General features: G+C 43.9%; 1 protein-coding gene across 6 annotated transcripts in view; it reads left to right on the top strand.

Moving 5' to 3' along the window:
* Positions 1-27,887, top strand: part of RAF1 (Raf-1 proto-oncogene, serine/threonine kinase) — an 84,606-nt gene that overhangs the window by 10,583 nt on the left and 46,136 nt on the right. For 4 of the 6 annotated variants that reach the window (XM_075939643.1, XM_075939646.1, XM_075939642.1 and 1 more), the window contains exons 2-7: positions 15,372-15,424; positions 16,858-17,090; positions 21,014-21,126; positions 24,119-24,221; positions 26,417-26,574; positions 27,142-27,240. In XM_075939643.1, coding sequence (XP_075795758.1) covers positions 16,884-17,090; positions 21,014-21,126; positions 24,119-24,221; positions 26,417-26,574; positions 27,142-27,240 — 680 coding nt within the window. In that variant the 5' untranslated portion in view covers positions 15,372-15,424; positions 16,858-16,883. The remainder of the gene's footprint in view (positions 1-15,371; positions 15,425-16,857; positions 17,091-21,013; positions 21,127-24,118; positions 24,222-26,416; positions 26,575-27,141; positions 27,241-27,887) is intronic. The other 2 variants (XM_075939645.1, XM_075939644.1) reach the window with 1 other exon arrangement.

Raw genomic sequence — 27,887 nt, 5'->3', positions numbered from 1 at the left:
AGGATGACAAACATACCCAAACCTCTTTTCCCCCTTTATTCCTCCCCTCCCTCCCCCCAAGAAAAGCTTAAATTGTAGTCTCTTTAGAACAGAGTATATCTTTCTGTGTGATTGGACAGGGCATTGTGCATGCTATTGGTATACGAATAATAAATATTTAAAAAAATCAGTGTTCGTCATCAGTCTCAATCAGAGTTAAATGTTTTTGCATTGTTTGTTTATCCAAGAAAGATGACAAGAAGCTTTAGTAGTGGTTGAGGCCCTACACTCAACTTGGTCGCATTTGTTTGTCATATGATACGTTTTGAACAGTGCCACATCTAGTCAATTGCAAATTTTCAGGGAATGGTTTATGCATGAGTGGGCAGAACCTATTGTTTTTGGTGAAAATTGGAAAACCAGGAGGAAATAGGGGAACTTGCAACTTCAACCTATCTTGTCTATAAATCAGCTGTTAACAGTATCTTACCCCATCATTTCTTAGTCCTGCCAGTAGTGTCAACTGCATTTAAAATAGTAACATCCTGAGTGACTTACCTCCCAGGCAGAAAGAAAAGAAATAATGGTGTGAGGGAATAGAAAACAGGAATGAACAGAAGGTGGTGGGGGTTGGAGTCCCTGAAATTGAAGGGGAGGGAATGGAGGAGTTATAAGAGACTCTCGTGTATAGTGAGCTTCCCCTACAGATGCAGAGCATTTTGACACTTCTATTTTGTAGTTCATCTCTAATGACCGAATATAAGGCTCCAGAACATATAATTCATTTTATGAAAATATAGGGGTGTTGGTGTAGAACCTGCAGATAGACAATAATGGTTTGTTGGGGAAAAAAGAGTATACATGGCACAGTAATGTAGTAAATTTACATGTAATTGGAAGTGAGTTATTTCCCAGGTTTGTCTTTCCAGTCTGTCTTTTCTAAGTTAACTGACTATGCATGTGCTGCACCAAGAACACAATGAAGATGTGAAAAGAGAGCCAGCTTATGTTGCAATCTAAGCAGTGGCCATATAGTGGAAAAATCCCCCTCTGGCATGTTCACTGATGCTATTTTTACCTTTTCCGGTAAGATCTGCCCTTGTGATTTTAAAGTACAGGACAGTAACTGGAATTACATTGTTTTACCAATTTATAGTATACTCTGAAGAAACTTAATGAGAGAACATTAACCAAGTGTTGCCAGCCTACAGTTCACGGTTGTCAAAACATAGTTTATATAGTCACAGATAAAATTACCACTACATCTGATATAAATTTGTTCTCTATTTCTTTTGTTTGCATTTGTCAGGAGCCTGTCAATAGTCAGTTTTAGATATTCCCCATATGTTGAGTATTTCCCATGTATGTTTTTCCTCACATAGCATCTAGTGAAAAACATTTTTAAAAAGAGGCAATATGATTGTAAATAAAAATTGGCCTGGTGGTTCAGAAGTGGGCATAGTGTCTTGAAACTGTTATATGAAATTTCAAATAAATTTAAAATGTTTGTTTATATTCTGCAAAATTTATAGCTTAAGATTCTTCATTTACCAGATGAAAAACCTACTCACCACTAGAGTGGAATATTTTAAGTGTTGCCAGAGATGAAACACTTAAACTAGAAGACTGATAATAGTGAAACTGGAGCATATAATGAAAACACCACTTCTATTATCAGTGAAGTGTTGCAAAAGTAATAGGTTAATAGAAAACGCATATATTCAAGATAAGTGCCATGTAACCATAACTTAGAAAAATCACCATTTCATGATTATGTAATCTTAACTGCAACAGTACACTGCTCTATTGTTTGAATCTATTAAATGTAATATGCCTTTGTCTGTACTACTCTCTGGATCAAGGGGTAGCAATCAATCCAGTGGTGGTCAATTTATCATGTCTAGTAAATATGCAATAAATTGGCCATTGAGCACTCCCCATCAACTCTAGTACTCCACCAAAATGAGAAGCATAGGTGGAGTTGATGGGATTCGATAAAGGCATCAAGGTAAATAGACCTATGTATGCATAGTTCAGCTATATTGTTCAAGTAGATGAAGTTGTGTAACTTAGGTCTAGCCGCAAGGTGTTTACCTAGGCAGCTGCTGGAGCACAGCCAGCTCACTTAGGCAGGCTTCCTTGCCAGCAGCCACAGACCACTGGCTAGTTGTGCATGTGGATCTCTGCATTGCAGAGAGGGTGGGAGAGGTTTCAGCATGCTGCTCCTGCCCCAGCAAAATCTTTCAGCTCCTATTGGCCAGAAACCAGCCAGTGGGCAATGGAAATTGTGCTGCATTGTCCCTGCCCCTTGTGACGGGGCGGACATGCCCCACACTCAGACCGGCGCGATGCTGGTGCTGTGGGGCCAGCTGCGGGCACGGGAGAAGTGGTGCAACTCCTGTTCAGCCCCAGCAAAGGAGGATTGTGGGGCGAACACGCTGTCCATCCTGACTGGCATTCAGCCGGTGCTGTGGGGTCAATTGGGGCCGTGGGAGAAGCGGCAGAAGCATAGCACCTGCGTGGAGTTGGCGCCACCTGTGGATGGTGCGCAGGCGGAACAGCTGATCCACCGGAACCCCGCCGCTTGCAGGACAGGGGAATTCAAAAAGGGGGGGGAAGGCTGGAATGGGAGAAAAAGGGCTCAGAGCGAGAGCAAGCAAGGAGGCGAGGAATACATAGGTGGAGTGAACGCAGATGGAGGTAGTGAGAACACTGGGGGGCGGGTAGGAAGTGGCCCAGGGTGGGATCGTGAAGCCTGCCGGCTAGTGTGTTGAGAGGCGACTCTGCCGTCAGCCAGACAGGAGAAATTGGATCTCCCACTTTAGGGCCCTGGGCCGGGACCCGGGGGTGAAGGGTGGGCCTGGGTCTCCCTACCCCACCACCCTCAGCGAAATCCTCCTAAGTGCTTTGTAGGTAAAACCAGTGGTATAGCCCATACGACGCGGGTAACTAATGGCCCTCGGATACCGTGGATGAGTAAAAAGGACTAACGGTGGCTTTGTTTGGAGTAGGGCGGGCGCTGGCTTAGACAAATGGTGGGGTTGTTAGGTGCACTGGTGGGAGGGCATAGAAATAATAAACCTGGTGAAACTCAGGCCCAGTGAATTGATTTGTAACACCCCCAACAACATCTCTAATCTCCCATTTGCTGGTTTCTGGCCAGTAGGAACTGAGAGATTTTTCTGGGGGTGAGGGCAGGGTGTTGAAGTCTCTCCGTCCCTCCCCACTTCTCTGCAGCACAGAAAGCAACATGGAACCAGTGCAGGGGGAGCTGGCTCCCCCACCCCAGAACTGGCTCCTGCTCTCCCCCTCCCCCCATTGCCTCTGATACAAAGGAAGCAAGAGGGGGGACACGTGTAGTTGACAAGATTAGCCGATAAGCCTAGACTACACTTCTACATCACTAGATTGGGTTTTCAAGACTCTCTAGATTGGGTTGTCAAATCCTGATTGCACCAGCATTTTGTAACTGGATATTGTGTGGTGGTCTTAAAGGAGACTAGGAATGTCAATATGTCGTTGACTACATGATTAACTGATCAGCATGGGTTTATTGGTTAATCCCATCAACTACATGCATACTGCTCCTGCTCCCTCTGTATCAGAGGCAGAGGTGGGAGGCGGGAGCCGGTGCCCATAGGGAGCTAGCTTTTAAACCAGCTCCCCACAAGGACCAGATCCTGAGGACCGACCTCCTCCCACACCTCCTCACTGCTGCCTCTGATAGAGGCAGACTCTCTCTTCCCCCCCCCGCCCCCCCCCCCCGCTGCCGTCCACAGAGGCAGCTGGGGAGCAGTCAGGAGCCAGTGCTTGGGGAGAGCCACGTACTCTTCCCCTTCCCCATGCGGCAGCCTCTGACTAGGGACAAGGCAGATGCCTAGCAAAGGACTCCCCATCAAGGTCCCGTTTTGCCCATCCTGCCCCAAATTCACTGGTGATGAAGGTGGTGAACCAAAGGTTTAAACAACAGTCTAGAACTACCCTAGCAGACTGAGATAATAAGGGACTGGACATGTTGGGGAAGGATTTTATTACCACTATTTTTAATACCTCAAAAGAATGGAGGCCATTTCTTGACTTCAAAGCTTAAACAAGTTTGTAGAGAAACAAAGGTTCAAAAGGTTCAAAATGTTCACTCTCTTCACAATAATCCTAGCACTAGAGCAGGGGGACTGGTTTTCAGCCCTTGACCTGCAAGATGTCTATTTTCACATCATCAAACACCCAGCTCAAACATTTTCTGAGATTTACAGTAGGAGCTGCCCACTATCAGTACAAGATTCTGCCCTTCAGACTCTCCACAGCCCCCCAGGTCTCTTCCGAACTCCTTGTGGTAGTGACTGCATACCTCAGGAAGCAAGGAATCATCATCTTCCCTTACCTGGATGATTATCTTAAAGCACTGGTGCATGTGAACACCATCACAACGTTGAAGTGCTTTTAACACTTGGGCCTATAAATAAACACACAGGTTAACAATACAACCCACATGGCCTCTGGAATTAGGTGGTCACTTTGACGCTGCCACTGCCTTCCTTCTGCACCATCATTTCTAAGTCTTCACCAGTCTTATAATCTCTTTACAAACTGTCTCTCAAACCACATAACAGCAATACCTACAACTAGTGGGCCATATGGCTGCATGCGCCTTTATGGAGAAACACGCAGAAGTCCATAAGAGATCTGCAAGTTTGGCTTGCTACTATGTACAAACCTCACAAACATTCATTGACACTGCCACTCATAATTCCTCCCAAAGTGAAAGATTCTTATCTGGTGGACACTGCTCCAAAATCTCTGGTCTGGAATCTCATAAGTTCAGGATCCACTGATGCCTCCCTCATAGAGTGGAGAGCCCACATGCAACATCATGTAGCACAGGGTCTCTGATCCACAGCCAAGCAGAACCTGCACATACGCATACTGGAACTCCAGGCAGTCTGATATGCTTGCCTCCATTTCCTTTCATGCATTGTGGGCATTATGGTTCAGGTTCTCACAGACGATGTTCCGTACTTGTTTTATGTATACACGGGAAGCTCGGTCCCTCTCTTTCTGTGCACTCAGGCTGTGGAACTGGTTTACCCAGCACCATATTCACTTCTCGGCCTCATACCTAGCTAGCTCCCCAAACACAACAGCAGCCAAACTCAACCAACGATTCCCCGCAAATGAGTGGGAACTGGATGACATCCTGCATGCCATATTTAACCAATTGGGTTACCTGACCATAGATCCCTTCACCACAGATAGATACAGGAAATGCATGACATTTCATTCTAGAGCAGGTCCAGCAACCACTTGAAGGGTGATGCCCTTCTTGACTGGCACCCACTATTGGGCCTACACATTACTGCCCACTCCGCTGCTACAAAATCTGCTTAACATCAGATACAGATTCAGAAGTGCAGGGGGCGGGAGCTGTGTGTAACTGTGAAGATTAACCGTTTTCTCATTTACACTATCACATCCCTACTATGAAGTCTCATTCTTCATGGCAGTTGTTTCTGCTGGATTGGTCAGAGCTGGGAGCCCATATGGCAGACCCACCATACACCATATTCTTTAAGAACAGAGTTACCATGAGAATCCACCCTAAATTTCTCCCTTAATTTTGCACTTCTTTTAATATTAGCCAACCCACACGTGTCCCAGTATTCTTTCTGAAACTGCCTACCAGTGCATTAGAAACTACTTTGCCACACCCTTGATGTCAGACTTTCCATTGGCATTCTATTTGGAAAGATCTAAGCCATTCTGGACTTCTTCAAAACTTTTTGTCTCAATAGCTGAATGCTCCAAGGGCAACCTGATATTTGCACAAAGACTCTCTAATTGGATAGCATGGTGCCTCAAGCTCTGATACCAACTACAAGGAGTGCAGCTGCCACAGCTGATATGCACACAGTCTACCAGAGCAATGGCCGCATCTGTAGCGTTCCTACACAATGTCCCCTTGACTGACACATGTAAGGCAGCAACTTGAACATGACAGTGCTGGTAAAAGTATACGATGTCATCACTCGGGCATCTCAAAAGGGCATATCCCTGGGCACAGCAGTACTCTCAACAGCCATTCTGTCAACTGCAAAGTCCCTACCAACCTAAGGGACAGTGCTACTAAAGCACCCATGATACCTCTCCATAAAAAAGTGAAGGTTATGTGTGCAGTAACTGAGGTTCTGCAAGATGAGTGTCTCCATGGGTGCTCCACTACCCACCCTCCTTCTTTCTCCTTTGGAATTCACTGGCTCCACAGTAAAAAGAGAGCTGAGGATTCTGGGTCTCGTGCATGGCTCTTTAAGCGGGGGTGTTTGTATCACGAGATGAGCACGCGTGTGTGATCTGGAGGGACATTGCTGCAAAGATCATGCGAAGTTGCAGGGTTGCACCATGGAGTGGAGTACCCACAGAGCTGCTATTACTGCACAGGTGAGTAACCTTCAATTCCACTCCCCGTCCTGGCCAGAGACATCCCTTTGCTAGCAGTATTGTTGCTAGAAGAGCTGTAATTGAGAATGTGTGCCAGCCTCACCATCCTTTCAGTGCTGGTTTTGTTGAGGTTTCTCTAGTGATGGACTGAGAGAACCTCTTACCACCTATATATACTCCCACAATGAGAGACTTTCCCATGGCCTGAGCATGGCACATCTGATTTGAGTGGCATTAAAGTACCATGTCATAGCTTTAAATGGGATAATTGCTGGGAAATTATTTTTGTTACCTTGAAATTATTTTTCATGTAGATTAGTAGTTCCCAACCTGTGGTCTGTGGACCCATGGGAGTCTGCAGCAGTGATGTTGGGGCTCCACATGGAGCCTCTTGCAGCCAGCATGTCCTTCGACTCACGTTGCCTTCCATAGCTTTGGAAGCAGCACAGGCTGATGGATGTGCAGTAGGGATGTTAAAATTAGATTAATCAACTAATTGAACAGTCAACCGACTTTCCATCGACTATTTGATTAGCTGATAAGTTGATAAGGGCACTTTTGCTTTGAAATATAGCAAGAGCTCGCTATGCTATTGCTACATTTCAGAGGTAGAAGTGCCGCACAGAATTCCATCTTTGAAATGTACAAGAGTCTCAGTAGGAGCTCTTGTGCATTTCAAAGATTGAAAGCATGGCATGAGCCTGGGGCCAATGGGGGACCCACTAGCTCCATGTGGTGCTTCCACTTTGAAATGTACAAGAGCCCCAGAAGGGACTCTTGTACATTTCAAAGGTGGAATGAGGCTGCTGTGTCCTTGCCCCCTTCCATGGAGCTGGAACTGGGGGGGAACCCATTTTTAAGCCAGCTCCCCTCAGCCCCGCTCTCTCCCGCACGGAGGGTGGGGGAAGGAAAGCGACTATCCGATAAGTTGACTAGTTGATTAGTCGCTTACATTTAATGTGCAGGCTGCAGGCACAGCTATATTGTTTGGTGGGTGGGGGTCATCTGTAAAATTGTAATGGATTGAAAAGGGGTCCATAGTCTCAAAGGTTGAGAGCCACTGATGTAGATTATCCTATTTTTTTTCCTGGTTTGTAAAAGGTAAATGTTTAGTCTGAACGGCTAACAACCTCAGACTCCCTTGCCAGAGAGTGTTTAGTCTGGTAATCAAGGAGTCTGGAAGATCTTGTTATGTATAGTTAAAATAAAGTGTGAGAGATTTGTAAAATGCCTTTCCCTTCTATCTTTTTACTGTTGTAAAGGATTTAAATGTAACTTTTCTACACAAGTGGACACTTCCACCTGACTAGCCAATTGAAAGTCACACATGGTTTATAATCAGACATGTACATGTTGGTACACAAGGGGAAAACACAGAAAATGAACACTGAGAAACAATTTAAATACAAGATTTTTCTAGGGGCATGAGGATTTTTTAAAGAAACAGTTTCTGTTTCTGAGGTATAAATATCACCAAATTATCCATCAACATTTTTGGTTGTTTAGTTTAACTCTTGCCTTTTTTGATAATATATTTTTTTTGTTGTTGCTTGACTGTAAGAGTTAAAATTGCTGTTGGTGGAACAAAAGGTTTTTTTGTGCTTTTTTTTTGAACACTTGCCTACTTCAGTGTCTTTCTTATGTGAGATCTAGCACATACTTTTTGAATTGATGTTTGAGACTAAAGGCAAAGGTACAGAAAATGTTTTAAATATACAGTAATTATGAGTTCAACTAAATAGTGTGAATTAAGGATGTTAAAATGCGGTTACTTTCCCAATTGAGTAGTTGATCGATTTTTTTTTTTTTTTTTTTTTTATCGACTACTCGATTAGTCAATAAGGATTGCCATTACAGTGTTCAGTCCAGCTTGCGATAGATCCCAGCATAACTCCCCCACTGCTGCTCAGTATTGTAAGGGACAGGGGTTGCGAGTCCGCTTCCCTGTCCCTTACAATGCAGAGCAGCAGTTGGGGAGCTTACAGTTATCCACAGGAGCAGACACTGAGGTGGCGTCTTCATGCGCCAGCTTCCCTGTCCCTTGTAGTGCGGAGCGGTAGCAGGGGAGATGGGAGGGATGAAACGAAGAGACAAAGAATATTCATCTTCAGGAATGCATTCGTTTCCCCTTTCTCATTTTTGAGTGCACCCCTCTGATCGAAAGCCTCAAATCTTTTCTAAGATGGGATGGAATTCTGCATTTCTCCCACTCTGACCGTGAGCTACAATATCAACTGTGTCTCTGTATCAACTGGGTTTGGCCAGCCAATCCAACTGGTTGGCTATGTACAGTTCTTCCTGTCAGGACCCTGTAACCAGTAGTACAAAGTGACAAAACAGCTTATATAATGAGGAAAAATGGATTTTAAAACCATCTACACCAGTGGTTTTCAACTTGTGGACCCTTGAGAATCCCCATACTATGTCTAATAGGTCAGTGAAAGGTGACTGTGAAAATAGTATCACATCTTAAAAGTGATAGAAATGTAGCCGTGTTAGTCTGGTGTAGCTAAAACAAAATACAGGACTGTGTAGCACTTTAAAGACTAACAAGATGGTTTATTAGATGAGGAAGTGGGTCTGGCCCATGAAAGCTCATCATCTAATAAACTATCTTGTTAGTCTTTAAAGTGCTACATAGTCCTGTATTTTACATCTTAAAAGGGCATTCTATTTTTCTGATCAGTGAAAAAATTATGTGAATACTCCCACCTACTGGCGCAGGGACGGGGAACCTACAACCTGGCCTGAGGCTTGCTTAGATCTGGCCCGTGAGGCTCAGGGCTTCTCCCCCTGCCCCGCTGAAAGTTGAACCCGCACTGTCGCTGAAATGCTAGCTCCTCACTGTGGGGGAGGGAGCCCCAAGCCTTGAGGGCCCGATCAAGGCAAGCTGGTCCACAGGCTCAGCCTGGCATGGGGGAAAAGGCAGCTCTGCATGCTGCAGGGTGCTTAATGCAGGCACTGTTCCCCCATCGCTCCTATTGGCTGGGGGCTGGTGCCTGCAAGTGCAGGGTGCTGTAGACTGGCACCTCAATTCCCTGCCCTTGCCACGCCCAGACTCTGCATCCCCATCCCATTCCTGCAAACTATCTCCTGCCCAGACCCTGTACCCCAGCCTGCCCCTACACTCTCCCTCTCTCCCAGGCTCCACACCCAGCACTCTCCTGCACTCTTCTTCCTTTTCAGACCTCACACTCCCACCCACTTCTGCCCCCTCCCTCCCTTCCAGACCCTGCTCCTCTATTCCCAGCCTGCATCTGCTCCCTTCCAGGTCAAGCCCATCCTGCTCCCTACTTCCTGCTCAGACCCTACACTGTCAGCTGTTGCCCATTCCTGCACCTTATCTCCCACCCAGAACCTCCACGTCCAGCCCACTCCTACACCCTACGCAATCTAGTAGCACTGGACCCCCAGAAGAGTTAATCTGGCCGTGTAAGTCCTGAGCATCATTGTCTTCCCCTCCCACTCCTCGGTGGGGCTGAGTGAAAGTGTCCCCCCCCCCCCCCCCGCTTCTCAGTGCAGAGGCACATGGGTGAAGGTTTTCTTTTCCTCTCTCTCTCACATGGGCACTAGATCACTGAGAGAATTTTGTTTGTTTTTGCTTCTGACTGATTTTACTGTGGGTCAGTGGCCCCAAGCAGAAAAGGTTCCCCATTCCTGTTTTATGGTAACGACAGCATTTTACCAGTTTTAATGCCTTTTCTCATGCAGCATCAAACGCAATGCCAAGCATGTTCAGTTAGATTTCAATCTGCTTGTTTTTCCTTACAGCCTCCTGTTAGATTAAACCATACTGTAAACATCCCAGTATCTAGATCAGCATATACAGTGGCTCCAATTCTGTCAAATTTTCCTAGATTATTCTGTGGCTGTCATAACTGTAGTGGGATATCTTGATTAAATTATCCCAGAACTTCCATCTGTAGCCAGGAAGGACAGTATTGCTATCATTTTGCAGATGTGGCACTGAGGCACAGGTTAAGATTCAAGAATTCAGTAAAACTGTTAATCGTGAGCTTACCCTCAAACATAAGTCATCTATACAGAGTAATGGAAATATACTGATGCTTAAAGTTAATTATGTGCTAAGTGCTTTGTGAATCAGGATCTAAATGAGTTGCCCAGAGTCACAGAACAACTCTCTGGCACAGGTGTATGGAGATATGTCCACTGATACAGTGCTAGAAAATCAGAATAATGCTTGCAGCATGTCTCTTCAAAGGCAATGCTGGAAGACATTGTAAACCCCACATTGTAATACCAAGTCTTTGAATATTCGTGTTCAGTAATGTGTATATTTTGCATATCCGAATCAGAGACTTTTATGAATGCTCACTTCTTAAATTGATTAGAAATCATGCGAAATTGTAGCTAGCATCAGAGTTCCCTCCAAGATTTTCCATCCATGAGCAGAGTGAGTTTTGTCTTGAGTGCCAAAAATGGAATCCTTTGTAAAGGCAAATTTCTATTCTCATTTTTACTAAACATAAATACACAGCCAAGACAACCACAAGAATTAAAAGATAATGTGTTATGTACTCTAAAGTAATGAAATTAAATAAATAAATACGCTTAGGTGGTTCTTGCTTTTTTTGATTCTTAAGGGTGTACTAACTACATGCATGTACTGTTCCCTCTCCCAGAAAATCCATCTACAAGTACATTTCTATAATATTCAATACCATTTTGGGCTTCTAATATCATGCCCCCCTCCACTAATTGAAAATGTGTTACAGATTGGATGGAGATAACCCCTTTCTACTGTGTCGAACAGCGGGGGGTGCAAGGGTGGGAGAGGCAGAGAAGCAGGAGCTGGTTTTGGGTGGGGGGGAGCCGGCTTAAAAGCCAGTTACCATGGTGCTGCCTGCTCTCTCACTGCTGGCTCTATCAGTGGGGAGTTGGGACCCCCCAGGGACAGGGGATGCTGCCAGCTGGGCAGGCAGCCCAAACTCTGCTGCAGCTCTATAGTTTAAAGGCAGTAGGAGCCAGGCAGCCTGCCCCCTCCACCTCTGGCTCCTACTGTGTTTTAAATTGCAAAGCTGCAACGGAATTTGGTCCTGGACCTGGCGCAAGCAGGGACTGAGCTGGGCTGCCCGCCCCCTGGTTCCTCTTGTCTTTTAAATTGTAGAGCTGCAGCAGGGTTTAGGCTGCCTGCCCAGCTGGCAGCAACCCCTGTTCCCGGGGTGGGGGTCCCAACTCCCCAGTGGGACTGCCTGCGGACAGGGGCTGTTGCTGGAGCAGCCTCCCTTCTCCCCTCCCCTGATAGGCAGCGGGGGGGGGGGGGGGGCGGGAGAAGCAGGTGGCACTGCAGAAATAGTGCTGGGGGAACTGACTTTTAGCTAGCTCCTCCCAGCACTGCTCCTGCTTCTCTCCCTCCTCTGCCTCTGACATAGTCAGTGGGGGAGGGCAGGGAGAATGCAAGTCATCAACTCCTTGTTTAAATCCCTAATTAGAATAGGGCTAGGATGCAAGGGTTGGCAACCCTTTTCTTGTCAACAGAAAGAGGAAAAACTATAGAGGAAAAGAAATACGTTTTTATTGGAGGTTGTAATCTGGAGGATGTGGTGTCGCAGCATGGTGCCTCACTGCCATACTGAATGGTGATTCAGTAGTGACCCACAAAAAAGATTGCCATGTACAGTATGAAATCACCAGAACCACTGGTTGTTCTTGGGATTTCCTTTGCTCTTCTTTCCAAGTACTGACTCTGCTTAGTTTATGAAATCTGTCCGTGTTGCAGGCTGCAGCCCATAACAGCGATTTCCAATAATTTCAGGAAAGAGACTTCAGAGAGCCTGTGAGGCAGAAATGTAACTGAAGAAAAACTTGGTACACATAACAAAATTAATTCCACATACGGGTAGTGTACGGTGGGGTTGGGGCCAACAGGTTTGGAGTGTGGGAGGGGCCCCAGGGCTGGGACAGAGGGTGTGGGGGGGGGGTTTCTGAGAGCTCTGCTTAGAAGTGTGTGGGCTCTGGGACCTTGGATGAGGGATTTAATGTGTGGGAGGGGGCTAAGGGCTGGGATGAGAGAAGGCTGTGGTTAGGTGTGCGGGCTCTGGGTTGGGTCTGTGGATGTGGGATGCAGGAAGGGGTTCTGGAGCTATTCTCGCCCTACTCTACTCTCTCCATACTCCCCTGTCACTGCAACAGCTCAGGGCTGGGCCGGGGGAGAGATGCTGTGGCAGGTCCGATGCTTGGAGAGAGGCATTTCTCCCTGCCATAGCTGTGAACACCTGTTGATGCTTAATAGGCAGCTGTGGTCACATGGCTTAGATGGAACTTAGCATGGCACTCGGACAGATTGGAAGAAACAGGGGTTGGTGTCAGCAGACAGATGGGTATCTGATTGCTAGAGATACCTCTAGAGCCTGACACGAAACCCCCAGATTTGAATTTCTTCATTCCTCTGCTATCAGTTAATATTTTTGAAACCGACTAGCAAAGTGTCTTATCACCTTCTCGTGCTGTCATTTATTCTGTTAACTCAAGTGGCAAAGGTCTGTCCAGTGTATCTAAAATTCACTGTGAAATTGTTCATGTGAATTCCAGTCAAGTGTGTGTGTGCATACTTACACAATAGCCACCTAATTTTCCTCCTAGCAGCCATAGGGTTAGTCTGGGTGCTCCCAGGAGTAGTGTCATTATGGTGCCCAATATAGGGTCCCACTGACCCTCCCCTTTCCAGACCTCCTTATTGCAAATGGCTGGGACTTCCCCTTGCTCATCTCTTGTCTTGCAAGCAGATCAGCATTATCTCAGGTTACAACCACAGAAACTCAAGTGGTCCCAGATGTTCCGGTGACTCCAGCCCTGGTACCAGTGGCAGCACCAACATTGATCCCAATGCCATCCCCGATGTCAGTTTGCAACTTGCACTGACACTGGTGGCTACTGAACATCAGGATACTCAGACGCAGTCCAGCATGACTTCAGTGGCACTATCCGCTATATCCCCAACAGCACTGGTCCCCTACGCATTGTCTGTTCCGCTGGGCTCTAGAGACCCTGTTGGGGTGATGGAAGGGAGCAACTGCCTGTGATTCTGGAAGGAGCAGAACTGCTGGCACTTCCTGTTCTGATTTGTGGAGAAGTCCATTTTGGGCAATACACAGCATTGGAATATTGAGTTCACTATGTCTGGATGCAGAGACCATATATGGCCCCAAAATGACCTGCTGAGGCGGTCTTGCTCATTCATTCTGCATCCCCAGAATGTATAAAGCTTGCAGGAATCACGAAGAGCTTCTTGGCATAGGGGACAATGCATTTTTTCATCTCTACTGTGTGCCTTCCCACTCATGCTGCTCTTTCGCAAAGTCCTACTTATGATCAGGAGGGAACAGGCTCATATTGCTCAGAGCAGCCTGTGCATATCAACACTGGTACACATCTCTGCTGGAAATGTTGATGCAGGATCCCATATCCCTATCACTTCACCCACATCTCCTGACGCAGGGCTATGTGGGTCTTTGCCATCCATACATGCAGTGTTTGCACCTCAGAGCCTGGAAGCTGCATGGCTGAATCCAGCAGAGCTGTCCTATTCAGACCAGGTCAGGCAAGTCCTCCGTGGTAGTAGGAAGCCCTCCACAAGGCCAACATGTCTTGCCAAGTGGAAGAGGTTCTCTATCTAGTCAGTGCTGCATGGTGTATCCCCATTGCAGGTGCCTTTGCCTTTCATTTTGGACTATATTTTTAGCATTAAACAGCAAGGTAGATAGACATCCTCCATAAGGGTTCACTTTGTTCTCCACTCAGGGGAGCAAAGTCAGTCTGTTTTCCAACCTGTTAATTAATTGATTCCTAAAGGACAGGCTTTACCCCCAGGTCCATCAATCACTCCCTCCATGGGACCTTAACCTAGTTGGAGGTCTTGTTGGAGCCGCCATATACAATCTTTTTTTAAGGGCAAGGTGCCACTCTGCCTGCATCCAGACTTCCTGCCAAAGTTGGCATACAGTTTCCATATGAGTCAGGACATCTTTCTCCTGGTGTTTTACTCTAAGCCATGCTCTAGCACAAGAGAACGGAGTCTCTGTTCTCTTGATGACTGTAGAGCGCTGGCCTTTTACATTGATGGAATGAGACCCTTTAGGAAGTTACCACAATTGTTTGCAGCAGTGGCAGACAAAATGAAGGCCCAGCTGGTATCATCTCAATGCATCTCTTCATGGATAGTGTCCTCATCTGAGAGTGTTATGGCCTTGCGAGTATACCCCCCAGCTCACAGCACACACTCTTCTAGGGCCCAGGCTTCCTCCTCCATGTTCCTCACCCAGATACCTGTGCAGGAGATGTGTAGGGTGGTAACCTGGTCCTCAACACATACCTTTGCTGCACACTATGCAATCATAAAACAGTCTAGATAGAGATAGTTACTTACCTTTCGTAACTGTTGTTCTTCAAGATGTGGTATTCATGTCCATTCCAAAACCCACCCTCCTTCCCCTCTGTCAAAGAAGCTGGACAGAAGGAACTAAGTTGGGGGAGGACAGGCGATGACCTATATTGGTCACCGTAATGACGCCACTCCAGAGGGTGCCCAGACTGACTGTATGGCTAGCTGCTGGGGGGAAAAATCTTCCAGCTACTGTGTATGCGTGTACACCTGATTGGAATTGACATGAAGAACTCATCTAGAAGAACCACCATTAGAAAAGGTGAGTAACAGTCTTTTCAGTACTGCTGATGATCATATAGGTGTGAGTATGAAGCCATGTGATTGAATTTTTTTTCCTATTTTGCTTTTTAAAAGTCTCAGCAATTAAACACACAACCTCTCTCTCCCACCCCCACTCCTACCCCCAATTAACAGAATATTATTAAAGTTGCTAAGTTGAGCATACAAGTTAGGAAATGCAATAATTATGGTTGTCTGTGTAACTTTAATTTATCCCACTTCTGTATATGTATTTTGATATGGTCTTTACATGATCACTTGCTCTCTTTTTCCACAGGATCCCAGCCTCAGTCATTGCACAGGATGGACCTGCTTTGGGGATGAATCAAGGTAGTATAGTAATGGAGGCTGTTGTCTGTAGAACGCTTGTTTTTTTCAGAAGTTAGGAGAGGTAATAGTGAATTGGCTGAAAACTGCTTAAAGTGAGAGGATGGTCTCATGAAGGCAGTCAGATGCTGCCATTATCCATCCTATCCTCTGCTACAGAGTGTGTGAGATGCTAGGCAAGTCCCTTAAACCAGTAGTTTCAGACATGGTCAGTAATTTATGCAACCTTTAGTTTGGATACCTTACTGAGATCCTGTAAAGTCCTGAGCACAGTGGGGCAAGCTGTACTTTGAACTTAAATAAAGCTGAGTATTCTTTCAGTCAGGCCATCGAGTTCTAAAGCTGGGTACCCAAAAATATTGCGTACTTCTGACTTTGTCACTTTTCCATCAATAAAATGGAGATAATACCACTGTAACTTACAGGTTTTGTGAAGATTAGTTAGATTAATATTTGTGAACACGCCTATATTATAGTAGTGAATACCATCAAAAGGCCTATGTGGAAAAAAAAATATTCTGCCTTCAGACCAGGGTTTCAGTAATGTGTCGTAAATAAGATTTAAGGCCACATATTGAACTGTGAAGATAAAACAAATTATTGAATAACTGTTCACAAAGTGAGATCTGTCTTTCAGGTACTGAATGAGGGATCCTTTGATGACATGCTACTTTTTCTATATAATTAAAGACAGTCAAAATGCATATGTACAAAAGGGCTGTACATATGAACAACCTTAATTCTGATATTTCCTAGCTTTTGGGTGCTTGATTTTGTCAATCTTAATTTTTGTATATAAAGAATATTAAGATGATCAGAAATATAGATAATAGATTGTCAAAGATTTATTTGGCAATAATTTCTCTTGCTATAACTTGAATACGTCAATATACTTAAAAAGCTGTTCTCAGTTTTTTGGTAAGCTTAATATTGACTTTTTTTTAAAAATCAGAACAGAAAAAAGGCTTCACACTTTAAATATAGTTACGATTTAACCCAGATATTTTAGTTTCAAACTTAGTGTGTGCTTAGCGATGAGTGAGGAAAGTATGTGTCAATTTGGAAGGAAAAACTCTATCAGAAATGCAACCATGGACCTAAGATGCTGCTTTTGAGATTCATAGGAATGTGCGTGCACATCTGAATTTTTTTGGAAATCAACATAGATAAACATAGCTGAGCTTGCTGTAAATGAAATTGTCTGTTTAAATACACAGACAATGGCATTCTGCTTAAATGTTCTTTGTCTAATTTTTACAATATAATTAGAGATGACACCCTGGTTGTAAAGCACTTGAGATCTGCCAATGGATAAATACTATATATAAAAGCACAGGTGGTGGTATTATTTATTATTTGGTTGGTCTTTTACTGTATTTACTTGAAGATTTGCCTTTGGGAATATTGTAATTTTGTTTGTCTGTACTTCATTACAGATTTTACTGTTCCTTAGGCTGTATCAATGGAGCACATTCAAGGAGCTTGGAAGACCATCAGTAATGGTTTTGGATTCAAGGATTCTGTCTTTGATGGATCAAACTGTATTTCACCTACTATTCGTCAGTCATCTGGCTACCAACGCCGGGCTTCTGATGATGGCAAGCTCTCAGATACATCTAAGACTAGTAACACCATTCGGGTTTTCTTGCCTAACAAGCAGCGCACAGTGGTAAGTCTACATAAGCCACATGTATAGCTGTCTACATTATACTCTACTGGCAACACTTTGTAGTCTGAGCATAACTACATGCTGCAGTCAAAAACATACCATATCTACACTCCAGTATATCAATGCTACATGTGTCAATGAAAGGCTCTGGCAGAGGGGAGACAGTGGGGAAAGCTTCTGGCAAGCAAACACTCTGGCCATGGAAAGGCAGTAGGGAAAGGTTTCCCCCTTGCCAGAAACTTACCTGTGTCAGGGAAAGAGCTCCAGCAGCAGGAAGGCATGGGTAAAAATAGCAATATAGATGGGAGGTATGTCTGGGCAGCTAGAGATCCATTGTAGGGTGTATGTTTGAGTATCTACCCCCATCCTTCAGGTGTGTCTGTATTTATTCACCTAAGCCATGTCTCAGTCTTCGCTCCTGTCTTGACCTGCAGTAGGGGGACACTACATGCCACCAAAAGAAGGCTGCAGTACTAAAGCATCCTAATATTATAGACTTTTACCATTAACACCAGGATGCATGTGTGGCAACAGTAATGTTAAATAAAACTGGAAGGTTGGTCAATGTTGAGGAAATTCATTATCAGTCTATTAACCCTAAATTGTATATTTAAAAAATAGTATCACTATATTCTGATACAGGGTGAACCTCTGTAGTCTGGCACCCTCAGAACCTGACTGGTGCCAAACTAGAGAATTTGCCGGACCACAGGAGGTCAATATTGTCTCGCAGCCTTACCAGCAGCACTTCCACTGCTTACTGGGCTTTTGCAAGACATTTAGGGGTAAATTATAACTAAATAACAGCACAGAGTCAGGACTGGTGGCTGTAAACAAACTTGATGGAACTGCAGGAAATTTGGCTGCATCCATGATTAAGTGGACATCTAATGATGTCTTCATCAGATTTCCGGTGATGATACGATGGTGGGATGGGTCCTTCAATGGCATAAAGGATAGGGCATCAGCCTCTGGATCCTGGGGTTGGAGTCTGTCCACCCAGGGGAGTGAGCAGCTGAGCACCCTCCATCAGCTAAAATCATGCCAGACCATGGATGTTGCTGGACTAGAGAGGTTCAACTGGTATCATACAGTCTGCTCATATATATTAGTAGAATATTCAAATATTTAATGGCAATAAACTTCAGTAGTGTGTTAACCTAACTTATTATACTGTTGCAGAATTATCCTAGCCTACATAAACTCAAATACATGATGATTTTTATCACAGGTTGCTTCAGCATGTTTCCTACAATAAAAGAATATATATTGAACTTAAACATCTCTTGGTCTTTGTCCCAAACTGAGCATTCCAACAATATGCTAAAGCTCAGTAGCATTGCATGAAATCCTAATTCATGTCTTGTCCCTTCCATCAACATAATGCACCTCCCTCAATCCACAGTACAGTACTCTGTTCTATCTGCATGTGTCAAGAATAAAACATTCCATCCAGCATAAAAAAACAATAAACTGCAGTAGAATTTCCCTACATAAATGTATTTATTTTTCTGGGTGTGTCAGACAACATGTCTGTCTGGCTTGTTAACACAGTAGGCCATAAACCAAAGCATTAAGGCCTAGCAAGTACATTGTTGCATACTGCAAGTGAACTCTTATGGACAAATATTCAAAAGTGAACTGTAATGCAGTTGGAGTGGTTCCTTTGGCTTATATAACTACCTCAAAAAACTTTCTGAGAAGCTTTTTTCCTGCTTCCACATTAGGAATATATGGTTCTGACTTATTGCTTTTTCTGTGGAGGACCTAGAATGTGAAATCGTAGCTGGAGGCTGAAACTTGAACTCCAGGAAAGGTTACTTAGGGTGGGGAGAGCTGTAGTTCGTATTTCAACCTCAAGTAAAAACATCATATTCCAAGCCCAAATAATGCAGGAGCTAGTGCTGGGGGGAGCCCGCTTAAAAGATGGTTCGCCTCCCAGCACCATCTCCACAGGGGCAGGGGAGAAGCAGGGACTGTGGGCGCAAGCTGGGAATCAGCTGATTCTCGGCTTGTGCCCAGTCCTGGAAGCTGCGACTCTGCTTTTTAAATGTATTAAGAGTACTGCCCCCCCCCTGCTGCTCTTTAGTTGGCTCTTAATACATTTAAAAGGCAGAGCCATAATGGGATTAGCTGCTCGGACCGGGAACCTACCCTTCTGCAGCTCCCCTGTTTATTGACTGATCAACTAGTCAATGAAAAATCCATCGACTAGTCAATTAATTGAACTATATTTAACATCTCTAGAAGGACTACTTTTTCTTTATCTTGGAGTTTTAAATCCTCACAGAAGCTCAGAAGTTGAATAGTCACATTATGCAACCATAACTTCCATTAAACATAGTCGTTTGTTTTTTAACCTTCAGGGACAGTAGCAAAGGCAGGTCTGCTCCCTTTTACATGAGGTGAGTCTGCCATTTGTTAAGAAGGTTCACAACTTGAGATGCTTTGGGATCATAAGATTGCATTGGTGGACAAAAAGTACCACTATGTACATCTGATTAGATGTCCAAGCTTTCAGCTTGAAGGGAGACCTTGCCAAAGATGCCTGTGCCTTTGTCATACAGATTACAGTGCTTTCTATAGGAGCTGTATTGGAAGACCTTTCTGAAGTTGCAAGCAATGAGAAAGCAGCAATATGAGCTATTAGCATTGGCTGCAAATTTGCTTTTGGGTGCTGTTGTGTATTGGGTTGTCATAGTGATAGATCTTGTTATAGTAACTGAGTTCGGTCATTAGGGGTTAGCCCAGCTGATTTTGGCTGGTTTTAGCTAGTTCTGTGTTATGGAATAAAATGGAAACTTGCAACTGCTGCTGCTCTCTGTGTTTCAAGTGATTTTAAACTCTGTAATGCCAAACAATATAACAGGTGCCATTCTATGTTGATCTTGTAAATCCGGTCTCCCTGGTCTGCTGGGGGGGGTCCAGCAAAGCCGCTGGACCCCCCCAGTAGACCATGGACACCCGAGCAAAGCTGCCGCCTGGGAGGCTTTGCTCGTTTGCCCGGGAGCAAAGCCGCCCAGGCAGCGGGACCCCCGCCGCCTGGGCGGCTCAGCTCGGGTCTCCCTGGTCTGCTGGGGGGGGGGGAGGGGGCGCTGCTAGTGCACCGCCCCCCCCCCCCCCCAGCAGACCAGGCTTTTGTTGCGGGATGCCTCGGGTAGAGCAGCTGGGGTGCTGCTGGGTTGGTCCTGTGGGAACCTACCGGGCAGCGCCCCAGCTGTTCTGTCCCAGGCTCCAGATTCAGCAGCTGTTGAAACTGATCAGGCTGATTCCAGGAAGCTGGGGGCAGAGCAACTCTGCCTCCGGCTTCCTGTAGTCAGCCCCTGGTCAGTTTCAGTGGCAGCAGCTGAATCTGGAGCCAGTTCCGACTTACATACAAATTCAACTTAGGGACTATAGGTTTGTTCTTATCTTGTACGTAACCCGGGGACTGCCTGTAGTTCCTGTGTTTGAAAGTTTGAGCATTGTTTTGGTGGCAAGATGATTTTGTAAGACTTAGAATTCATCTCACACATGCATATGTGTGTGTATTACCCTCCCCACCTCCAGGTTTGTTTATATTAAGAGTATGATCTAAGGCTCATTTGTTTCTAATCCATCAACCATAGGGAAGGCTGTATTGGATGGGTTTTTGGATGGACTTGTTCAGTTAAATTCTGAAGGAAATGGTATCTTTTGTTAATCTGCTTTAACATTGTCCCTAGAATTACTTGTACATGTTGTCAATGTGGCATGTTAGGTACATTTTTTAAAATCTTAAACTCTATGAATAAAACTGCTGCTAATGCTAGTTTTACTGTAGTGATGTGTGTTGAATGTGATGTGTCTAGTCTTGTGTAGAATATGAAGATCTGAAAAGTGGTATTTTAAACCCTTTTCTCTGTTCTCATTAGTGTTAAACTAAAATTGGCTGTTGTTCACAGGTAAATGTTCGAAATGGGATGACTCTGCAAGATTGTCTTATGAAAGCACTCAAAGTCAGAGGTCTGCAGCCAGAATGCTGTGCAGTTTTTCGACTTTTCAATGAACAGAAAAGGTAAGAATCTGTGTACAAGATCAGATAAATAGTTTTAACATCCTTTTGGATTTTTCAAATCCTGGTTTTAAATTAGCAGAACTGTGGTTTCTTGCCCCATTTTTGCTAATTTCTTTAGCGGTCTAAGTTGGCTGTGAAGGCTCTATCCTCATCCTTTCTTCGCTCATCTTACATTTCCTCTTCCAAAAGCCGCTCCTTAACCATGCTAAAATGATGTAAGAAATTAAATGTTTGTTTATATTTAAATTCTGTGTGCTGCTGTGTGTACTCAGATTTCTTTGCTTCCCTGCAGAAAAATGAGTTTCTGACGGGGAAGTAAACGGCACCTTCAAGACCAAGGTTGGTCATGCACTCCTATCCAACAGTGTGGGTGCATAATTTTGGATGCCTGGAGCAGCCAGTCAAGTGGCGAATCACTGCAGGGGTAGGGGAACCGGGAGAGACACTGATTAATAGCTCCTATTCTGCATTGGGCTCAGTTGCTAGTTCTAGCTAGACTGGAGACGGGAGTACAGGATTTCCTTTTCCCCTGCAAGGAGCAGCCAGGGCTGAGTCAGATCCATCCCCAGAAACCTTCCCTGGCTATAAGAACCCCACACGGAGCCCTTGTGCATTCAGATTCTTCCTCCTCTCCTTACCCCAAACCTTCCAGTCATCCACCTGCACCCAGATTGCCCCACACCTCAATTTCTCTCCTCTCCTCACCCCCCCCCCCCCCCCACTAAGCCCCTCCATATTTAGATCTTCTTGGATGGGGTCTCTCTACCAGGTAGGGATGTAAAGAAGTTACAAAACTATTTTACTGTGTAACTGATCAAAACTCTGTCAGTTACAGGGTTAAACATTTTACAGGGATGTAGGGGCAGGGAAGGAAGGGTCCTGCAGGGGTCCCCTCAACCCTAAGCTCTTGGGTGTTGTCCCACATTGTGGGCTACGCCCCTCTCCCAGGATCCTGATAACCAGCTGCTGTCCCAGGGACTCTGCCGTCAGTGAGGTCCCAGTAACCAGCCGCATGCCATGGGCTCCCAGTTGCGGCAGGCTCCTGGCCATCGTTGAGCTCATGCCAGCTGTCCTCATCACCACTGGCTCCTGGCAGCTAGCTCTGCTTCCAGTGGGCTCCCATTAGCTGAGTTTACATGTTAACAGAACCCAATAAGCATTAGCTTATTGGTTAAATAATTAAACTCTTTCATCCCTGCTACCAGGTGTACATGGCACTGAGGGGCAGGGTCCTGCGGTGTTTCCAGTACAGGGGCCAGGGTTGAGTGCATCATCACCTCCAAGTCTGTGTTCCATTGAAGTGGGATTTTCAGGTCATCTCCCACATAGGGATGTAAGCGAGTAGTCAACTACCTGATAAGCTGATTTTTTACAGACTTGTTTGATATATCAATTATAATAAAGCTAGATTGTTCAAATTTGAGTAAAAATTTCTTCCTCCATTTGAAGATGACTCACCTCCCTCAATTAAGGGTCCTAGTATTCAGTTTTATGGTTATAATTTCCTATGGAAATTTTAAAATGTTACGGATTTAAATCTCATCTCAGGTATTTCTTTGTGTTTTGTAGGACTGGGGGAGTGATGCTGCTATTAAATACCAAATGATTATTTTGCAATTTGAGGGAGTGAAGGTATCTCATAAAGTTTAAGTACTGGCTTCATACCTCAGTGCATTTTTAAGCCACAGTTATGAGACCGTCATTGTGAATATTCATCTCAAGTAACTCTCAAGCAAAAGCACATATGGTTTCCATATCACTCCTGCATTAACAGGAGTGTTGTGAGCAAAGCACAAGAAGTCCTTCTTCTGCTCTACTCTGCACTGATTAGGCCTCAACTGGAGTACTGTGTCCAGTTCTGGGCACCACATTTCAAGAAAAATGTGGAGAAATTGGAGACTGTCCAGAGAAGAGCAACAAGAATGATTAAAGGTCTAGAGAACATGACCTATGAAGGAAGACTGAAAGAAAGAATTCGTCTTGTTTAGTTTGGAAAGTAGAAGACTGAGAGGGGACGTGATAGCAATTTTCAGATATCTAAAAGGGTGTCTGTCTCAAGGAGGAGGGAGAAAAACAGTTCTTGGCCTCTGGGGGGTAGGACAAGAAGCAATGGGCTTAAACTGCAGCAGGGGAGGTTTAGGTTGGACATGAGGAAAAACTTCCTACCTGTCAGGTTGGTTAAACACTGGAATAAATTGCCTAGGGAGGTTGTGGAATCTCCATCTCTGGAGATAAGAGCAGGTTAGATAGACCTCTATCAGGAATGGTCTAGACGGTATTGGATCCTGCCATGAGGGCAGGGGGCTGGATTCAATGACCTCTCAAGGTCCCTTCCAGTTCTAGAGTTCTATGAATCTATGAAATTGCCATTCATAATTTGACAATTTTTATTAAGATATTTCTACAATAGGGTTGTAAAATCCTGTGTAATTGGTTAACTGGTTAAGGGGGGGGTCGCTTCAGCCCAACTAGGCTAAAGCGATGCCCTCTGCTACTGTGGCTGGTCTGGAGTGGCCTCCTGCTGCAGGCCCTGTCTGTGGTATCCCCCAGACCCACTGGTTAAGCTTTTGCATTCCTATTCTACAGAAACAATCCCTATAGGATCTGTATGCCTTATATTGTATAAAAACAGTAATCAAGATATGACGATGATCAGGGCTCGCCAAGCGGCAGCGAGCCCTGCTCGCCAGCTGCGCGGTTTCGTGCCGTTTTGCGTTCCGTGCATGCGCAGATCACTCTGCGCCAGCTCTTCCGGGTTGTAATCTACTCGCCACGGGCGAGTAGATTACATTATTTGTCAAGCCCTGACGATAACTCATGTAACTTAGTTGAATTGCTATTGCTGAAAAATTGGTAATCACAATTCTGTGTTTAAAAAACACATTCTAAGAGGATGGTTGTATTTGTTTTCATGTTACACAAGCATGTATTGCAATTTAAATTATTGAATAGATCTGTTTATTCTCATGTCTAGTTTTTTTATCCTTTGTAGCAAAAAAACACGCTTGGATTGGAATACTGATGCTGCAACCTTGATTGGAGAGGAACTGCAAGTAGATTTCCTTGATCATGTACCCCTTACAACTCACAACTTTGTAAGTTTTTTGTTTTCTTTTGTATTTTGAATGCAGGAGGCTCATTCAATTGACTTCCTAAAAATGGAAAGCAGCTTTAGATCTCAGTGCTGTAGTATCATCTCTTCCAATAAAATACATTAATTAATAAAGGTAGAATGGCAATACAACCTCAGATTATTTACAGGTGTTGGTCACCTAATCTCAGTGATTTTTCTCTCTTTTCCAGACATGGCCAAGAATGAGTGACAACACCCTCTTTCATTTACAGTAAGGGCTCATCTAGACTACGTCGAAGTGCCGAAAGAGGATATGCAAATTCCTGTGTAATATCTTCCAATCTCACTTTCGAAAGTGAAAGTCGTTTGGATGCAGCTTTTTCAGTGAACTCCTGCCCCCTTTTTGAAAAGCTGCTTTTCCTCAAAAAATGAGGTTTACGCAGCTTTTTGAAAGGGGGGGGGGGTTCGCCGAATAAGCATGTCCAAACTACTTTCACTTTCAGAAGCGAGACTGGATGCTTTTTCCTCTTTCGGCACTTTGGTGTAGTCTAGACATACCCTTAGGGCTCATCTAAACTACTACCACTTTCCCAGACCCCCAATCCATTCGTGAACCCTCCCTCCCACCCAGACCCCACACCCAAAGCCTGCTTCCCAGCAGCTCCTTCCTACACATTTAACTCCTCATTTTTAGCCCTACCCCAGAGTGTAGGGGGCCCCCTCAAAATCTACTAGCAACCCCCCCCCCCGCGCTCCCATCTCTGATGTGCTAGGGCAATGTGGCAAGTGTCTTTCTGCTTCTCAGTCAGGGTTTTTTTGAGTGGTTGTTTTTTTCTGTGCATCCCCCAATTTATTTTTCTGTGGTCAGAAGCCCCTGACACACAAAATGTTCCTCACCCCAGCTTATACAAAGAGAAAGTATTCGTGGTTTCTTTGGCACGCATGTTCTCTTGTTTTGAAGATATCAGCTGGACCCGTGGTTCTCAATGTTTTTATCATTGTGGGCCTTGTATAGTCTGTTATAGAGGCCTGTTTAAAAACAGACTGTCTGTTTTTCTTTTTTAACAATGTAAGTTAAAGAGCAGTAGGGCTAGTTTTCAAGGCCTTTCTTCCTTCTGTCAAGGGAATATGGCCAGTTTTTCCCCCACAATATGACCATGCATTATTTAAGCAACTTCATTCCAATCTTCTCTGTCAGGATTTGATGTTTCCATAGGAATGTTGTATCCGAATGGGTTTCATTCTTTGATCCATCTGGCCGGATTAGAAAAATGCTTAGCAGATTGTGTCAGTTAGAAAGATTATGATTGACACAATGAAGCCCCATTTATTTGATCCATTGTTCTGTCTGGTCTAGATCAGAAATGGACTAATTTATGACCAAGCAGAACAGAAAGTGAAAAATGTTTATTCCAGAATGGGCAGGAACCCAGATTTGAATTTTGCCTTCATTTTACATTGTTGGGTAAAGGACTGTTGTATTCCTTGCTTTGCAAAAGAGATGTCAAGATGCTTAAAAACACCAAAGTTCACATAAAAATAAATTTGCCTTAGGGAATATAACTACAAAATAGCATTCTTTTGTGCATAGCATATTGATAACTTATACATACATAATTCTATAACTACTCAAAAAAAAAAAAAAAAGGTCCAAGGTGATCTACTTGGTGCTTTACAGTAAGGGTCTAAACCCATGGAGTTTAACCAGTTCTGAAGCAGTAGCCACTATTGTGGCTACTGCTGTAGCGAGCTAGCCATACACAACTGGCCAAATAGTCTCATTGTTCAAGTCAAACAGCCACACTCAATTGACTAAATAGCCTCATGTGGCTAGTAGCTAGTGTGTTGGACACCATGGGTCTAAAACTCCCTTCATTGCAGTCAGTGCCAAAAGTTCCAAGCATGTTATTGTCACAAGATGGTGCTCTCAGTCTTTCAAGGATAAACTTATATTTCAGTATTAAATAGCTAGATGAAGAGCTTACTAAATGTCTATACATTATCCATAATAACACAAATCCACAAACTTTCTCAAGTATAATATTAAGTTCAGTGTTAGGTTTGGAGCAGTTCTATAATGTTACATTTTCATTCATGATTTTACTGTTAATTTTTGCCAGTTCCTTAGGTATTCATCTGAGTCACTTGACAGAACTGATATCATAAGGGCGTTTGTGTATATGTGTGTACATTTTAACCATTTAACTTGTTTTCTAGGCTCGGAAAACATTTCTAAAGCTTGCCTTCTGTGACATATGCCAGAAGTTTCTGCTAAATGGGTTCCGGTGTCAGACATGTGGCTACAAATTCCATGAACACTGCAGCACTAAAGTCCCAATCATGTGTGTGGATTGGAGCAATATTAGGCAACTCTTGTAAGAGCTTTTAATTATTAATACAAATAGTGAATCCTTGTGACTGAAGAATCTCAGATTCAGTCATTTTACAACATTTAAGAAGATATACTGTGTAATTTTTTAGATAACTGATTTTTATTAATTTAGGAAATAGGACATACTACTCATTACCTATATCAAGCTGCAAGCGCGCTCACACAAAAAAAATATTACATTTACATTTTATTAATCTAAATCTTAAATGTTGCATAAATGTTTCTCATTGGCAGTTGCAGCAGTCTCTTCAGTTTCTGGCTGATGGCTATCCTTAAATTCTTTTTTTGAATGATTAAATTTTATTGGCAGAACATTAAACACACCGTTCCCTTAAAACTTCTACAACTATCTCCCATCTTCCCCACTGCCACTGTCATTTTGATGCAGATCTGATCAGTGTTTCCTGTAAGGTGTGCACCTGTGCAGGCGCACACCAAGAATTTGAGGCTTGCCCACCAAAAACAGAAACCTAAAATCATAACTCTTTCTGTAGCATTGATCAGGATATAATGTAGCACTTACTTGTAATTCTTTTTATTGATATTTCAGATTGTTCCCTAATTCAAATAACAGTGATAGTGGTGTCCCTTCACTACCTCCCTTAACAACGCGACGGATGCGTGAGTCTGTCTCCCGGATGCCTGTTAAGTAAGTTATTTCCACTACTTCTTGTTTTGGGAAGTATAGATTTAATACTGAATGATCATGTAATACTGGTGATGGAAAAAGAATGCACTAAAGCAATATCACTTGAGTTTTATTTCTGTAATACTAATATTTGATTACATATAGAAATTGTAAATAAAGTGTGTAGTATTCCCCCTTTCCTGCAGTTCCTGTGGTCAATAGATGTTTACACCTGAGATTGTAGGCTTTGAATTTTTAGTTTAGAGGTTTTTAATTGGATCATTTAGATTCAGTATCAAAAAGTAATACGCTTTAGTATGTAGGTTCCTTCAGACAGTATTGTGCCAATAGCCCCATTAGAGTTCAGCCAGTTGTGTAGTACATATGCAAATATGGCAGATTCATTTGTTTTGGATTAGTCCTATATAGAAGTGTTTAAAACATCATCAGTTTTGTTACCACCATATGTTCTTGTTGTTTAACCTAAGTACAGGGGTTTAAAAAAGAAACGGTGTATAACAATTTAAAGAAAATATAACACCATTGAAATTCTGAAAATCAAAGAAAATGTGTGGATTTAGATGCTAAATTCATATTATTTAATGCAGTATCTCTTCTGTCCCTTACTTCTGACTTGGTTCACTTTCCTTGCAGTTTGAGGCTGCTGA

This window comes from Pelodiscus sinensis, chromosome 11 (assembly GCF_049634645.1).
Source record: "Pelodiscus sinensis isolate JC-2024 chromosome 11, ASM4963464v1, whole genome shotgun sequence".
Classification (NCBI taxonomy): Eukaryota; Metazoa; Chordata; order Testudines; family Trionychidae; genus Pelodiscus; species Pelodiscus sinensis.
This window is presented reverse-complemented; position numbering and strand designations above follow the sequence as displayed.